At 46.5% G+C, this 18170-nt stretch overlaps 1 protein-coding gene across 1 annotated transcript in view; it reads right to left on the bottom strand.

Annotated features, from left to right (window-relative positions):
- The window catches only part of ascc3 (activating signal cointegrator 1 complex subunit 3), a 195927-nt gene that overhangs the window by 12710 nt on the left and 165047 nt on the right, over positions 1-18170 (bottom strand). Inside the window, exons 34-37 of the mRNA XM_036538487.1 lie at positions 17983-18108; positions 12599-12710; positions 11196-11330; positions 2328-2552 (exon numbers count right to left, since the gene is read on the bottom strand). Coding sequence (XP_036394380.1) covers positions 2328-2552; positions 11196-11330; positions 12599-12710; positions 17983-18108 — 598 coding nt within the window. The remainder of the gene's footprint in view (positions 1-2327; positions 2553-11195; positions 11331-12598; positions 12711-17982; positions 18109-18170) is intronic.

Below are 18170 nucleotides of genomic sequence, written 5' to 3' on the forward strand. Positions count from 1 at the left end.
GGTGAGACATTACGCTGGAGTTTTGGTTCACCATGATTTTAAGAGCTGTTCCCTGGTGCCTGGGCAATATTATCAGATTTCTGCACCTTACTAATTATGCCCCAGTTTACCTGGTTCTCCATCCCAGTCTATTGGAGCAACAGGAGGCTACGCATTTGGTGGGGTGAGCCCTTCACCTCCCTATGTAAGAGGCTATACGAAAGGGGCTATGCAAATGCTCAATTCATCACCATAATTATTATTATTATTTGCAAAGTAAAGCCCTCCAGAAAGTGAATTTCTGCTGGGAAAGATCACACTGTGTTCGTGGACTAGGAATGATCTGAGCCAGAGATACAGCGGAAGGCTGTTAACATTCCCCCCCTGCTGGGGAGACAGAATTATAAATATCGTGCAGGTTGGGATACTACGAGCGTCTGTTTAGTGCAGAAGCCTGCGGTTTAAAAAAGCCAATGAGCACGTCCGTGTCTCTAATTTCCTCTGCGCCGTTGTCGTAATTCTGCAGAATCTAAACGGAGGCAGACAGGAAGGCTGTGGCGGTGTCAGTGATGCCATGCCGTGCTTGCACGCATCATGAGACAGGTCTGTCTGAATAACGTTAACAAGGTTATGAAGGGGGCAGGCCTGCGGAACGAGAGAGGAAATGGCAGGTTCATCTTCATTCTTTACGAAACGGACAATGCTGACGTTATGCGCCCGTTTGATGTGGACCCAGGTTTAGACAGGGGGAGCTCTGGAAGTCAGGACTAAATCTCAGATCTGAAGGTTACGCGGCCGGATAAATCCCTCGTAAACAGAGCACGGAGACTGAAACAGTTCTGACAGTTAAGAGCCGCTTCTGGGGCCAGGATGAGTAACTTCGACTCGTGATCATGTGACGCTCCAAGACAGAGACCTATTGGTCCACCAGCTCGGCTCTTAAGCTCCACCGAGAGGGACGATTTACATCGATGATCTCATTGTCCCCACGTCTCTGCGGATGCGTTCCAGATTTTCAGCTCATCGACGTTAACAGACAGCACACGTGTGCAGGTCTCCTGGTAGAGAGCATCCTCTACCTATAGCTGAGGAACACAACACCTTCTACTATTCCTCCACTTCACACAGTTGCTGTTGGGACAGCAGTACTAGCACGGATACACTAATCTTTGCATGGGCTGCCTGTAGGCATATGTTGATACAGGAATAAGTGATTCTGCAGCATCTTCTCTAAACTGATGACTACGAGAGAGAGAGTGCTTTCATTTCTCTGTCAATGACGAGTGACACACTGTCAAAGTAATATGAGATGCCATTTGGCATCCTTACTCCTAGTCTTGCTGATAAGGCAGGATGAAAGTTGTATCAATGATGCTTTGCTTTTTAAACACTTTTCCCCCCCTTGAGGCATCCTTAATTTGGAATTCTCCATAGGCTTGTCTCACATCTACAATTTCTGCAGTCGTGTGGGAGCGCTGAAATAAGCTGAATGCAATCCGCAGATTTCACACCAAGTCAACCTAAGTCACACAGTGCTCAACAGATAACTCGCCATGGATCAGACCCAACTGAAGGGCTCAGCCTGAACTCTAGGCGAGTGCCTTAACCACTGGGCCACTTCGATCGTTTACTTTAAATAAACTACTGAAGCACACTGGAGGAACACTAACAAGCTACTTCACAATAAGAAAGCCGGCTGCACGTTTTGCCATCTTCGCTCCCTGCTCCCACAAAGACCTGCAACCACAGACATCACTGCTGCTGCTCACGCAGTACTGTGTACAGATCACAACCACATTCAGGGTCAGAGGCAGACAAACTCTCTCAAAACACATATACACACAAGCACTCATACACTGTTTAGGACCAAGGACAGTCTGATCCATAGGTACTTCCACAGATTTCCCAGCCCTCCCCTGTAATCACTTCAAGCAGGTTTTCCATTGGGGGAGGATGGTTTTTCCAAAGGAGACATGCGAGATCTCTCTCTCTCTTCCCCCCCCCTTTCTCTTGCACATGGAAATTTACTCATCGCCAGGCTGAGAACAGCTTTTATGATGGATGAAAGCATAGTATTTGGCTTGGATGACAATGAAGGCTTTCAGCAGAAGAGTTGTAGAGGTATAATGGCAGGTTGATTCAGCATGCCATATGAGGAGAGAGATGAGGAGGAGGAGGAGGAGGAGGAGGAGGGAAAGGGGAGGTGTATCTATGTGGGCGGGAAGTGTCACGCCCACTCCACCACTAACTTATAACAATAACAATAAGCAGGTACATGGACATCTGTAGGGACAGAACACGCACGCACGCACGCGCACGCGCACACACACACACGCGCGCACGCTCACCTGGCAGATGCGGATGGCGTTGTCCAGCACGGTCTTGGTGTCGGTGCCGTAGTCGCTGCAGGGCAGGGCAGCCCGGCTGAAGTGCGCCTGCAGCAGCAGGTGCGTCTTGGTGTGGGCGCTGTCGTAGGAGTGGGGGTTCACCTCCAGGGGGAGCCGGCGAGCCAGCTCGCTGTTCAGCTGGTCCTCGTTGTGCCTGACCGGCAGCTCGGCGTACTCCTCCGCGTCCTGGCCGCGGGAAACAGGAAGGAGAAGGGGAGGATCAAAGGCGGGAGACGGGGACCCGAAGTCCCCCGTGCGAGGGGGCTCTCCCCTTTCAAGCTCATTCATGGAGAGGAAAAACACGACTCAGCTGCTGCCTGAGGAAGTGATCCAGTTTCTGCTCTCTCCCTGTTTTCCCGCTTCCCCGAAGTACAGGTGTGCTGGGACTATAATCTATACCATCTCAGGATAGAAGAGTCTGCAGTGCTGCACCAAGTCCCACTTTTTCCCTTTTGTAGAACAGACTGCATACATTACAGTACATTCTTGTCATTCAGCAGACTCACTTATCCAGAGAAGCTTACATAGGTTACAGTAAATGTTACCCATTTATACTGTTGGATATTTACTAAGGCAATTCTGGGTTAAGTACCTTGACTTAGGGAGCAACAGCAGTGTCCTAGTGGGGAATTGAACCAGCAACCTGTTGGTTACAAGCCCTGCTCCTTACCACTATGCTACACTGCCGCCCAATTCACAAAAGGCTAAGCTAAAACCTTGGCTTCACCGATCAGTCCTAGGCATCAGTTCAGAGAAGATGCTTCACCAATCTGTCACTCAAAGAACCTGAGCACACCTTTCACTCCCCATTCTCACCTTTCATGTTGTTTTTATTGTGTGGTATTTTTCTAGTAATGTCTTACAGTAAACTGTATACAATGTGAAATGTTCCTACAGAACACTGCATATATTGTTTCTATGCAATGCGATGTCATCTGAGTTAATTCTTTTGTTATGAGCGCAAAATGACATACTTGACCAATTGAATGAGCTGTTTAAGTATGGACATTTTCAATGAGTTTTCTTCTTTGAACATCACTTGCTTGTCATGTTCCAGGCCCCTATTGCTGTCTCATTCCTTTGTGTGTGTGTAATTTTATTAAAAGTGTTTATATGTAAAAGATTAACTAAATTATTCCACATAATGTTTTCCTAATACTTCCTTTTACACTTGCATGACTTTTGTCTTGTAAAAGAAAACCCTGCCTTTATTCTCACAGAAATAACAACACACATGCTCACACACTCACACACACACACACACCCATGTATGTTAACCTGTGCTCCCCTGGTCCCGTGAATTCTAGTTATTCATTCTTTACAGTGTAACAGATGCACGGAAACACATCATGTCTGACATCGTCTGTACAGTGGGAATCAGCCAGACACCACCTGATGGGTCTGGCTGTTAGGCTGGAGACAAAGCAGGAGGAGTGAAGCCCAAAGAGTCAGTTTCAGTCCAAAAAAAAAAAAGTAAAAAACGGGAGATGAAACGAGAACAGACACATGGAAAAACGGTAATGATGAAAAAATCTTCTCTGGCATGTTTGGTGCTATCACTATCTCTGCATGCAGATCTAGAGAAGATAAAGAGAGCTTGTTGATCTATAAGCTAAACCCATAACTCCGCCAGCTTCTGTGGCTTCTACTGACATTTACTCAGGGAGAATGTCACCGCGGGGAGATCGCTCCTCTCCGGAGGATTAAGAGATCTGGACGGAACCGAACGGAATGGGAAAGGAGCCCTCGCCTGTTCCTGCCATGTCACCCCACCCACATCCACGCTGCGAGGAGGTCCGCTCCCCATTCTCCTGAAGATTCCGGATCCTCGGGGAACTGCAGCCTTCAGTCTTGCGGACAGAAACGCTTGACACTGCAGTAGTGATGTGGGACAGACGCTTAGGGGTATAGGGATAGGGAGGCTTGAAGAAGAGGAGGAAAGGAAAAAAGGAGAGAGGGGAGTGCAGGTTGAATGGGAAACAGGACAGGAGAGGCAGCAGGACCGGAGCGTAGAAAATTGGGGTGGGGAGGGGGGGGTTTGGGGCTACCTCATCTGCTAGTTTCAGACCAAAGAATAAACACGTAAGAACATCAGCTTCATGTTCACTACAACCCTGATTAGGAGGCAGATGCAACCTGCAGCTATGTATGTGCTATGTGCTTAATTTTGAATTACAGGGTCAAGTACGTATTCCATTCTCAGCTGTCTTCTTACATGACAGCAGCAGAGGACATGAGTGTTTTACACCATATTAAAGATTCTGTTGAAAGAATTATTTAAATTTGTAATTAAGGATGAAACACTTTATGGCAAGATGGCACAGAGAGCTATCACAGCACAGTATTTATCATAGCGTTTAACCTGGAATTACCACACACTTTACAGCAGTTTCCTGGTAGGCTCCTGTAATGTTCAACTGCCCCACGGTTAGCTTTTCAGGTTTTATATCAGGATTGGGAGAAGGAGGGCTTAAAGTCATTCTTCTGTCCTTGCAGCGGGGGGATATGGGTGACAATGCGGCGGCGGGTTTTGCCAAAATTTTCGGGCATGCAGTTGCCATGGTGACCACGGGACGTGTATTCCGTGACCCTGGCCAGAAGAGGCGGGGAGGAGGTTACACTTTAATCTCTCGCTGCCGCCAGGGGTCAACGTCTGTTTTGTCGAACACACAGAAAACTCGGATGGGTCGTAAAATGTTTTTGTCTTATTTTTAGACAATTGTCATTAACTTTGGTGAGCCCCCCCCCCCCCTCAAAACTCGTGAGGCTGTGTCAGAATCCTATTAAAACCTGAATGCAAACGTCCCTGTAAAACAAGATGTCATCTGAAAAAGAAGCAACAGATGGATGCCACCATACATGCAAACTCCAGGGGGACGGATACACTTTTGTGCCGCCTCTGAAGTTGTGCTGATGAAGTGTGTGTGGAAGGGATTAAAGAGAAGCGTTTTGGGACCGAGTGACGAGAGCGAGAAAGACAGACCAGGAGAGAGAGATGAGGGGAGAGATACAGTTTGGAGGGACGCCCAGGTGAGGGGGAGAAAGGCCCGGGACAGTGATAGAGAGAGGAGATAGGGTGAGAAGAGAGGGTTGGGAGGGGCAGAGGATGGGAGGCGGGGGGAGGAGGAGGGGGAGGCAGTGTGCTTCATTACCAGCCACACCACAGTAATTAGGGGAAATTGAGTAGCTGTAGGTCCTTTGTGCCCAGTCAAAGGGGAGTGAAGTGGGGAGAGGAGGGGTTGGTTGCTTCCATTGTGATGCAATTGGTGGGGGGGGGGCTGAGTGAATGTCTGCCTGCTGTTTGTTTCTCAGTGGCTGGGATAAGCTGTCTTGTGAGTCTGTGTGTATGTGTGTGTGTGTGTGTGTGTGTAAGTTTAACACTGACTTGCAACTTTATTGATGAGGCAACACCTCGTTGTCATGTGATAACCGGACCTTCTTGGACTGTGAGGCTGGGAACAAGGTTCAGTGCTGTTCAGATGTAATGGACAAATACTTAATTGCACCTACTGGGCAAAATCAATAGGACTAAACCATATTAATACGGAATTAGAATTGTGTCAGTAACAAAGTGCAGTCTTGTGCAGCAACAAATAGAGGCGAATCGTAACTGAAAACTGTCATCAAAATTACGGTTCAGTTTTGTTTAAGTGAGAGGGGCATTGTTTTTCTTTCCATCCAATACATAACCCTACTAAGGTTATGGGAAAACCTGCAGGGCCGAGAACACGTTAACGCATAACATTACCCCTGCACCGCTGTGACACTTCAACAGCGTGATCTGCGTTACGGAGAATTTATGCGTTAACTGGTACGGTTTAAAGACAGACGGAGAGACGCTTCCTGGAACTGAAGACAATCCCGGCCAACATAAATTTCTCCCAACACTGCTGTTATGCAGTGGCAGAGTTCAACTGCAAGCAACCTCTGCCACAGTATTAAGAATGAGAATGGAAAGGAACAATGGCAAATGAGAAGCAGTGCTCTGTCTATTTGGTTTCGATAACATAACAATAATATGAACAAACTGATAGTGTGTTAAAGAGTTCTTAAACACACAAGTCCAGGTCGTAAACTCTTTTTCTCCTTTTGTGGTGGTTATATTTACATTACATTATTGGCATGTGGCAGACAATCTTACCCAGAGCGACTTACATAGGTTACAATTTTCCCTCATGTTACCCATTTATATAGCTGCATATTTACAGAAGCAATCCTGGGTTAAATACCTTGCCCAAGGGTACAGGAGCAGTGCCCCAGCAGTGGATAGAAGCAGCAACCTTTCATGTACGAGTCTTGCTCCTTACCACAATGCTACACTGCTGACCAGTTTGTGCTTTGTTCCAACTGTACAGAGTACACTTCAACCTGTATTGAATAGTTTCAATATGTACTGAAAAAAAACACAAAAGAACACACAAAAAAACAAAAACAAACAGCTTTGCCCACTCTGTCATCCTCCATATGCTAATATAATTTAGCACACGATCAGTCTCCAGACAGAAGCTTTTCCCATAGTAGAGCATGGTAAACTAATAAGGGGGAGGGGGCCGGGTAACCTTGGGTGGTGGGAGTGCTCGGGTTACTCATTCTAATTTTTACGTCCCCGCACGACGTTTGTTGATGGCTTTCCTAATGAACAGGGTCACTGATCAGACTCTCTCTAGAACACACATACTCCCGCCAACCCTCTCGGATCGGTGGCAGGGTCACGCAGAGGTCATGGCTTTACAGCTACCATATACAACGCCACCTCCGCCCACAGACACCGACACTCAAACAGACACACACACGCGCGCACGCACGCACACGCACACACACACACACACACAAGCAGTGTGTCTGTCCTTCAGTGCCATGCTACTGTATATTACTGTATAAAGCCTTACTTTCAACGGAGCTTCACACCAATAGTCACTTTCTTATTATCATCTTGATTTTACATTAAGGGTGTGTATATGTGTGTGTGTGCATGTGTGTGGTGTTTGTCAGAACGGATGTCTGTGTTATTTTGCCTGTGTGCCTCTTGAGGTAACACTGTACACTCTCAGGCCCTTCGTAAAGGATGTACATTTACCCAGTAGGAACCATATTCAGGATCTTCTCATGTACTGGACACTCAATGAAAATCATGCCTCATTCTGTCTCCAGCCCTTTTTCCATTGTAATCTGATACGTAAGTGTCAACCCCTTCTGTTTCATCCGAGAACAAACTGCATGTTTTTACTACCAAGATCGTTAATTGATTAAGGACATGCAAACTCACACGGTAATAATCTCTCTATGTTTTATTGCCTGTGCAGGGAAAGCTATCATTTTACAATTTCCTACAAAGGCTTGGAGTGCACTCACTCACCTGGCAAATGAGATTTAACAACATGTTTCCCCCACATCATTTGCATTATTCATATGTTTTAAAAAGATGAACACTCAGCCGCCCGGGGACACACAGTCTTTTTTAACACCGTGCAGCCCTGTGACGGGCCAAGCTATGACGTTGAGCGAATGCCGCACGAACAAACACCTTTCTGCGCAGCTGATCTCAGCGATTATTCCAAACTTAAAATTCATAACTGTTCAAAACGCTTCTCGAGAGGCAGATTTTGTCGCGTCCTCGGAGAACCGTTCGTCATCGGCGATGGATGAGGAAGACTTCTTAAGTGTACGTTGCGAGCAATGTGACCGCGGAAGCCATTATTTATTTTTCCTCCTCAGTTAATTTAGTAGAGCAAATATAAGAGCGAGGGTAGAAGATGTGATACTGAAAGGTAGTTTAAAAGCATTCAGGAATATTACCGTGAATGCACACAACCCCTTTTCAATGAAGGAAATAAAGGAGAGAAAATGGCGAGCCAGCCAGAAGAACACGCCACTCTTTCAGAATGGTACAAAACTAATGTACTGATTATGTTATAATGTCCACAGGAGAAAAAAAAACCCTAAGAAACTTTCATTTAAACTCAACAGGCATTTTGGCATATATAAAAACATTTGAAAAAATGTATTAGGGACAGCTACAGAGAAGTGTAATTTTGTAAAAACAGAGACCATAAAACTAAGATTAATGAATAATATTTAAGATAAATAGAAATACACTTCTTGAAAGAGAACTGGCACTTTCCCCTAGTTTATTTATATCAGAGGAATGTGACAAATAAGGCTGTTTTCACAAATTACTTTGATAATAAAGACAAATAAATCAATCAATTAGCACTATGAACACACATATGAACTGTAGCTCATTTAAAAAGTTAAGTAAAGAAAGTTTAGAAAGTTAAGTAAAGTAAAGAAAAAAAGAACTAGCTTACAATATAGTTTTAAATCCCTGTCTTTTGTATGAACAATCGGACTCTTGTGAACATTCAGAGTCCTTTCTACTTTTTTAATGTGGAATAGCAAAGTAAGGAATTTTCTCTCGTCTCTCTGACTGTGCTGTTTCTCTGGAGCTCTGATTTGGAACATAATCCCTTTTTCTTCTACAATTCTGGCTAAGACAGAAAAAAATAATAGCCTGCCTGTAACCTATTTGTGAAATATTGCGCTCTAAAAGAAACGGCACTTACCACTTTACTTCAAAGCCCAAGATCAAGTGAACATAATATGGTTAATAAAACGTATTAACACTGCAATGTACACTCACAATTTCATGAAAGCCACCCAGGAAGTGCACACCGTTACACAGAGTAAAGATTCGATTACACCTAAGAGTGGTATCATAGCCGTGGAGCCCCACTGCAATTTAAGAAATAAAAAAACGCATTCGACGCTGGACCATGAAGTGTATTAAAATGTTGTGCACCCCCCCTCCACCTCCTGGATTATTCTGCTGTCCAGACCTCCCATCTGTTCTGAGAGAAAAGCCCACCCCACCCACCCTGCCACAAAAGGGCAGGAGTTCCATTACAGAACAGCAGCGCAGAACAAAGGCCCCTTCAGACGGGAAGCATGTGTCCGGGCTTTTCCGATGAACCCATTTATCATCTTTTTATTGAGGCGGTTTGTAGGACCTTGCGGCCGAATTAAAGGGTCCGCTCGTCCCGTCCCTGTGAGGCGGCTGACGGCTCTTAGCTGATCTGAGATCAGGACCACGTCACGTCCACAGACCTCCTGCGTTCGCGCTCTCTCCGGGCCAAACTTTGCAGACACAGATCTGTGCTGAGGGAGGCCTGCACCGCTGTGATAGTTTCACAACAGTGACAGCAACCTCTGCATTTTTGAGCGTACTGCACTTAGTGGATCAAGAAATCACTTACTACCACAAAAAAAAAAAAACTCTTATTGTGAAATCTGCTGGGTGAGTTCTGGTCATTCTCTAGGCGTAGAGCAGGAACAAAGTGAAAAGTTTGCTGAACTGGGGTGGGGTAGGAATGATTTCACAGGTGTGACCTTGGAGCGATACATTTCCATAGCAGCTGAACGTTCCTTGATTATATTTGCGCGCTGGATGTAAGAGGTTATTTCCAGACAGTTTTGGCTAATGAGAGTGCCCTACCACCTCTAAACGTATGTCTGGGCGTGTCTTGGCTTCTGTAACAATCTTTTGGTGTTTTGGGGGGGGGGGTGGGGGTGGTACAGGGGGTTGGGGTCCTTTCATCATCTGAGGCAGATGCAATATTGCCAGAGTTCCACTGAGGTGTGAGAACTGTGTGTCCTAATTACCCCCGACACCCCTTTCTGTGGGGATCCAGAGGATACAACAGAAGAACAGAAAACATGCAGAATGTCAGAGCAGTGCCTCTTGTGAATGACTGCATGCGAATGTGTGTGTGTGTGTGTGTGTGCGTGCTTGTGTGTGCGTCTCCTTCAGCAGCATCCTTTAGAAGCCTCACCCCTTGGACTTACATTCTGAAGCACTGTTGGCCATGTAATCGAAAGGAAGTTCTTTTAAATTAATCACTACAAGGACACAGCTGCTAAATGAAACAGAAAGAAATGAATGACAGAGAGGCACAAAGAGACATCCCTGGTTAGAGTGTGCCTGCATCCTACCAGCAGAGAGATTTACAGTTTCCACACATCACATTGTCTGAGGGGGAGAAAACAAAGAAAAGACACTCGCCTCCCTCTCTAATCTGCCCATATAATTAACTGCTTTGCCAAGAAATCTGTCTGAAATCACCCATCTGGATACTAAGGGATTCATAATTGATGAGTTGCATAACAACAAAAAAAAAGAAAAGACTCACATTTATTTATTGTCATTTAAAACACTACCGATTAATTTCATAATTACTGACCTTGACTTCAGACCTGTCATTCATCTGGGTCAATGTTTCTAAATTTAACTATGTAGAAGATGATTACCAGCATTTTGCAGAAAGGGCTGCAGGGAGAAGATATTCCATTTTATCTATCGAATGAAGACAGCATACTTGGTTGATCCTAATTTTTGACTGATGTGTAATCTGTCACTGATTAGTTGTCAATCTCCTGCAGATTATCACGCCCTGTCCTTCAGCAGAGCACGATCCCCTGTCCTGATATTGCTTATGGAGTAATCCATGCAGAGTTCTATAACCACACAGCTGTGGGTTTAAATCCCAGGATGGGATTTGCAATTATATACTTGAGGACCTAAAGGCTACAATGAGCTCCATCTGCACAGATCTAACTGCATGGAGGGTGTGGGCATGGGGGCTCTCAGCAATATACAGGGCGCATTTAGTAGTCGAAGATGAGGTGTTTGAGCATGTGAGGATGAGTGGGGTTCTGAACAAAGAGGATGCAGTTCAGCACACTGACCATGAGAAAGAGAAGGTGTTTCACTGAATGTGCCCGTGAGGATGAGTGGGGTTTGCGACCACAGAGGCGGCGTTCAGGCGCACTGACCGTGAGGACGAGCAGCAGGTCCTGCAGGGAGCACTCCGCCTTCAGCCTCTCCCGGAACATGCGGATGGTCTGGTGCTTCAAGTAGTAGTAGGAGGCGATGCGGCCGTACGTCAGGGGATCGATGGTGCGGTTGTCCTGGAGACGGGAGAGGAAGCACATGACTGGTCACCATGATGACGAAGGCCGCCGCTGCATAATGTCCGTATAACGAAGCCCAGTTACTGTTGGCGTCTTTCTGTCTGTTGGTCTGTCCAACTCTTTCCATTCAGTGTGACAGCAGGAGGGTGGACTGGTTAAATCGGCCCAATTACATGAAGTAAACATGTAAACTACTGAAGATGGCCTGCATGCGGGTGACAGCGTAGCATAGTGGGAAGGACAGGGCACTGTTGCTGTACCCTTGGACAAGGTATTTAACCCACAACTGCCTCAGTGACTATCCAGCTGTATAAATAGATAACATGTAAAAATTATAAAGCATGTAAGTCACTCTGGATAAGAGCGTCTAATAAAGGACAATAATGTAACAGGAGTATCTGCAGAACAACTAAGCACAAATAATATCTACTTTTCATTTCAGTAAAAGTCTAATCTGACATAATTGTATGAATAATTGTATGAATAAAGATTGTTAACTAAGTCTTTACTCTTCCTAACCTGCAATGCCACAAGCTAGCTACAGCCTTCTGTGCGGCAGAAAAAATAAAAGGAAAAAAAATAAAACAAAAAAGGCTGTTTGCATCTCTCCCTCAGTAATGATAACAGCACATATTCAGGATTGAATTGTGAGATTCATGCCACGAGGTCTCCTTAGGAGGGAGAGAGGAGCTCTTGTGAATAATACCGGTTGTGGAGTGCTGTTAAGGTGCTGAGTACGAGGCAGACGAGAGAATGAGTGAGAGTGTGTGTGTGTGCGTGTGTGAGAAAGACAGGGAGAGAGAGCGCACGCTGATGCGCACTCGGGTTCGGCCCAATACGCTCCACAGCCACTTCAGATCACAGGGGCCCACATCAAACACACGACTCCACTCTCATCTAACCAACAGAGGAGTTATTACGGACCCAACGCTGTGACTTCCCCTGCAAATGACAGTTACCTGGGTGAATAATGACAGTGAAGCAGAAAGGTTTGTGTGTGTGTGTGTGTGTGTGTGTGTGTGTGCGCACGTGCGTCTGTCTGTCTGTGTGTGGGCATGTGCCTTTTCACAGCACGACTTACCTCTACATCTCTACATCTATGTACATATATCTGTTTACCACTGATGCATAGCAATGAAAAGAAATAGGACGCACAATAGCACACAGACACACACACACACACACACACACACACACACACACACACACACACACACACACACACACACACACACACACAGACACACGCACGCACGCACACTCACTTCTTGTATCTCCATACAGTAGGAGCACTCCAGGTCCCTCAGGCTTCTCTCTACCAGGTTAGACAGGTACTTGTTGATGGAATCGTGGCTGATGTCCTCCAGATTGTAATAGCTGTATCAAAAGGAGACAAAACATTTAAAGCCGCAAAATACCAATACAAACAGCACACTCAAACACTAAACCAGAAATCAATGGATATGGCAATCTCCCGTCATGAATAACAGACTCTTTCAGATTTTTAGAATCCTGCCAATACTTTCTCCCTGTAAAGCTACAACGCTCCCCGAGAACTTGTCTCCACCACTGCGAAAAACAAAAATGAAATGAGACCATGTTTAAGAGCAGGCAGTAAGTCACAGCTGTAAAACACAAGACGGAGACTTTTAGAACATATAAAATATGCACATTTTACGCAATATTGATTTACAAATAACCTCTAAACTGGCCACTGTCTCAGGTCATTAATTTTATTCCCTAACTAACGATAGCGGTATTGACCGGAGACCTCCTGGAGGAAGGGCAGGCAGTAAAAATGTCTATGTCCGACGGTGTTGGGTGTCCGCCATGTCTAGACGGCTTGAGATACAGTAGCACAGGCAGGTCCGGCGTTCATACAGAGAAAGAAGGACCGTGTGACAGTCACACAGAGGGAATGCTATCATACAACACTTACTCAATGCTGACGCATTATACCCACAGAGGCAAACTGGGAAAAAGTTATTTTTTTTCTTTTATAAAGCCACAGCTAATCGCTACCTCGGTACAAGTTTACAATGATATAACGGGTTTAAAAACAGAAAACAAACAAAAAAGCTAAGGTGTTATGCTTCACTATATGCCACTATAGGAAGTTATCAAAATCTGAATTTCGATGGGGCTAAGATTTTGCTGCGCAAAGGAAAAGACTGACCACTTGGCCAAAGCGTATGATCTGCTCAAAGCTATTCATATGGCATCAAATTGTTACCGAACTGCACCCACCTGCAAGTAGCTGTACCAAGAACTGATGCCTGCTGCCTAAACTCTTCTTTCATCGTACAGGAACCACTAGAAGATTCACAAATGATTTCCCCCTTAACTGTACGCCCTTGGAAAAGCATAACACAAGAGCCGGAGGGATGAGGATTTTGGGGAAGGGTTCGAGCGGCCTCCTTTGGAAGGGTACCCGCGCGCCCCTGTCAAAACCCCCTGATCCGTGGGAGGAGGCTTGCGGTTTGTAACGCACCTCCAACCTCCAGCGGGAGACTAAATGTTATCACAAAATTACTCCCAGATTTCAGCCGGTATTAAGCGAGTTGACATGCCGCGGTGAAGAAATCGCTTCCATGCAGAGCTGACCCCCAGTAAGAGCTACCACATGGGGGGGTTGGGGGGTGCATAACTGGGGAGAAATATGCGCTTTATTAAGCCCTAACAATAGATTTCTCATTTCGTTTGCGGACAGGGGGTAAGGGGGTCTCTCCGAAGTGTCCTCAAAGCACTGTGTTGTTACTTTTCCCGTTTTAAAGGCATCTTCAGAGAAAATGCCCGTCCTTTGAAACACACATGGAACAAATCAAAATGCCGTTCCAACAATGGCACATCGAGGAACTCAACAATTATTGGGGCTTTATGATATTGACCGCAAGCACAATGCAATCTGAGAAACTGGTAAAAGAAAGTAAATACATTTTTAAGCAATGAAGAAAAATAACAGGGGCTAGCTTGTTGTTTGTGGAGACGGCTTCGGTAAGAACATGTACTTAGAATGCCATCCATTTTTCCCATTGGCTGGTTTAGGAAACATGCGAACACCTGGAAGTCTTTAAAGAACATTTTTCTCTCTTCGGCAGAGCTGAATATCACAGTGCACACAACACAATCTACAGCTTCATCCACACACACAGACACAGCTTGCAGACCTACAGCTTCATCCACACACACAGACACAGCTTGCAGACCTACAGCTTCATCCAAAGGCACAGCCCTCAGACCTTCAGCTTCATCCACACACAGACATAGCTAACAGTCCTACAGCTTTATCCACATACTAACACAGCTAACAGACCTACAGCTTAATTCACAGACACAGTTCACAGATCTACAGCTTTACCCACAGACACAGCACTCAGAACTACAGCTTCATCCATATACAGACACAGCACTCAGACCTACAGCTTCATCCACACACAGAGTCCTCAGAACTACAGCTTCATCCACACACAGAGTGCTCAGACCTACAGCTTCATCCACACACACAGACAGCACTCAGACCTACAGCTCTACCACATACAGATGTACGCTGCCCTTAACAGTTACTGTAGCCATTTATCCTTGCCCCACACACATTCATTTCACCAAGTTTCTGGTACCTTCTGGTATCGGTTGTCCAGTTCAGACTCAAGACAGAAACACAGACAGACAGACCAACACACAGGAACAATGACATAACTGCCGTGCCACCTAGTGGTTGTTAAGTCGCAACAACCAAAGTGCTTTTCACAGACACTTTTAGAAATGATCGTGAAGGGAGTCACAGTTCAAAGAATCCAGCTGTCTTCCGTTTCAGGCCGACGTTTCATCTCTATGCCATCTTATTCATCCCCGCACCCCCCCCCCCCACCACCTCTCCCTGCTGCCCCTCTCTCCTTTCTATCAATAGAGAATCCCTCTTCCTTTCAATACCTTACAACAATGTGCTTGTTTACAGCTGTGGGGCCGCTGTTCCACACAGATGGGCTTGTCAGGGCTCCTAATTTACTGGGCTGGCGGTGGTGGGCCAGGCGCTGGGGTGCAGCCTCCTTATAAGCGGGACCGCATATTTACAAGGCAGTTAACAGGTGGCGAGTTGTTTAATGGCGGTAATGGTCCCACGGCACAAGCGCTCGGAGAGGGGGGGTGGGGGGTGGTGTTGTTCCAGCACGAGGCTGTTGGAACACAGCAATTACACATCCCCGGGGAGGGGGGGGGGGGGGGGGGGGGCTCTGCCTCAGAAGGCCGTCCCAGGCTAATGCCCGTCGCCGCTGGGGCGAGAGGCCGCTAAACGCCCTCGACGGGCCCGGAGGAGCCGGTCATTAACGGGCCCCCGGGGGGGGGGGGGGGGGCCCTGGCACAAAGGGGGCCGCCTGAGTAATGGTTCACAGCTCCAGCCGGTGGCGTCGCCGTTACCCTTTGTGAGGACTGAAGCAGCTTCGTTGGGCGAAGGACGGGAGGAGGAAAAATCTGAAAAAGCCATTTATGTAAACTGCGCAGGGGGAGCAGTTTTCGCCAAGCGGTCTACATGTTAAATTATGTTAAGCAGTTGCGAATCATCACTGCTCAAAATGTCCACGCTGAACATTTCCTGCGCGGCTGTAATGGCTTGGAAAAAAGGTAGTAATGGCTTATGGAAAAGGAGGGAAAAATAAAGGCTGGGAGTAACAGTTTCTCTCAGAGATGAATGGACAGCCTTAAAGGAGGGGGGGCGTGAGAACATCCCTCACGCTCCGGTAGCGGTCCCTCTGTTATCATTATGCATATTACGGCCCTTATGGTATTGACATTCAGCTCTAATGCGTTACGGCTCCTCTGGGGTTTGGGGGGTGGTCTCGCGAAAAGTGCCGGCGGCCCTGTTCAAACGAGCAAGCAAAACCAGGCGAATTACTGCCGGTGTCAAGGTGACCGTTCTGGTGCAGCACTCTCTGAAGCTCTCAGGATGGACGGACAGACGGGCGGGCGCGTGGATGGAAGGACGGACGTGCTTGCTAATTCTCTGAGGACACGCTCACAGGGGACGCCGCCCAGGGCGAGGCGGCGGCACTGACCGTGTGTCGCCGGTGACGCTAGGAGCTCCTGCTCGTAGCAGGACGGGGCAGAAGTGTTAAATGTGAACTGATAGGCGTGGAGCTGTGGTGCCCACTGGAATGTTCTCTGACCCCAAGGCAGATGTCTGGTTAGCTCCAACGGCCTCTCCGCTGCAGTGCGTGTGCTTTTTTTTCTCTCGTGTGTGTGTGTGTGTGTCTCCACAGTACGTGAACGTGTTGAGGGGAATGACATCACTGCATACTCTGACATGAGACCAGAAAGCATAAATCTCTCTTTAATGGGAGGTGGCATGAATCAAAGGAATAACAGCGGTTAGAAAGGCCTTCAAAACAAACTAAAAAGAACACCCAGACAGGGCCATAAAAACACATATATCCCACACATTTATTAATATTACATACATTTATAAAAGATAGCATACGACATTTACGACAACTTATGTGATATTACCACGGCGTTACCACATCTCTCCGGCAACGTTTGTGTGCGAACTCTTACACAGCTTAAGGTGACAGGTGGGCGGGGGTCTCAGGACCAAACAGTCGTCATGGTGATTCTCTGGCTGGGGGGTAGGGCCTGTGGTCAAACACATTGTGTTCCATGGGCATCTGAGGCTTAAAAGATACTAAATCCAGGGAAAGTGTTGTCTGAACAGACTAAATGTTTGTAAATCAGAATTGTGAGGTATGTGCTTGGTGTAATACTTTCCCTTAATGTACAGTGAATTATTCACTTTAATCTCCAGCTATTACCTGTGAGAGTGTGCGTGTGAGTGTTAATGTGGCTGTGTGCATGCGTGTTAAATGACATTGGTAAAGTTAGTACACTAGGGTACTAAAATTAGTACACTGTAGCCACTGAATAAAACAGACTGTAACCAGGAAGTTGGACATACCGTGAATCGTAAAAGAACACGTGCTGTGTGCAGAAACACGCTTCCTGTAAACACAGTCATTACATTCCATCCCACCACGACAAAAAACGCACTTGCCAATTCTCGTATTTTTAGTTTGTTGTGGTTGTTGTCGGAGGAGACAGCTGCCAGCGGTAGCGCTAGCGGGGCGAGCTATTCTCGGAGGGAGCTGAACTTTAAAAAGGGATCCGGCGGTGATCTCTCCCTGTCTCGTTACAAACACGCGTCCTGCATTTCAGCGTGTCAGCAGGTATAACTGGGGTGAGCTACAACGCACACACACACACACACACACACACACACACACACACACACACGTCTGTCTGCGCTTCCACGGTCACTCTGACGGACACGCTGACACACACACAGTTTAAAACACAATGACACACAGTCACATACTGTAAACACACCATTTTAAACACACAGAAACCAACGAGGCACACCAAGACACAGACACATCCTGTTTAAAATGACTTGAGAGCCACTTTTTTCAAAAACAAGCACACCCTCACACAGATGTACACTGTTTTAAACACAACTAAATCACAATTAATTACACTAGACTGAGACATGTTATATTTTAAAGATGCACACACACAGACCCCAGGTATGTACACAGTATTTCCTGGTATCTGAGTTGTGCTCACTCCCTCATGCTAATCTCGACAGAAGGCTGGCACCTGTTACCTGGGGTTCATGACAAGGCGGCGGAAGAAGTACGTCCAGGTGATGTAGTCCATGGCATCCTGCTTTGAGGTGATGGTTCCCGCGGCGATCTCGGCATTCAAGTGGTCTGACAGCACGCCCAATAGACTGAAAGGCATCAGTGCAACAGGGAATGTTACATACACACACACACACACACACACACACAC

Source organism: Megalops cyprinoides, chromosome 10, assembly GCF_013368585.1.
Source record: "Megalops cyprinoides isolate fMegCyp1 chromosome 10, fMegCyp1.pri, whole genome shotgun sequence".
NCBI classification, from domain to species: Eukaryota; Metazoa; Chordata; class Actinopteri; order Elopiformes; family Megalopidae; genus Megalops; species Megalops cyprinoides.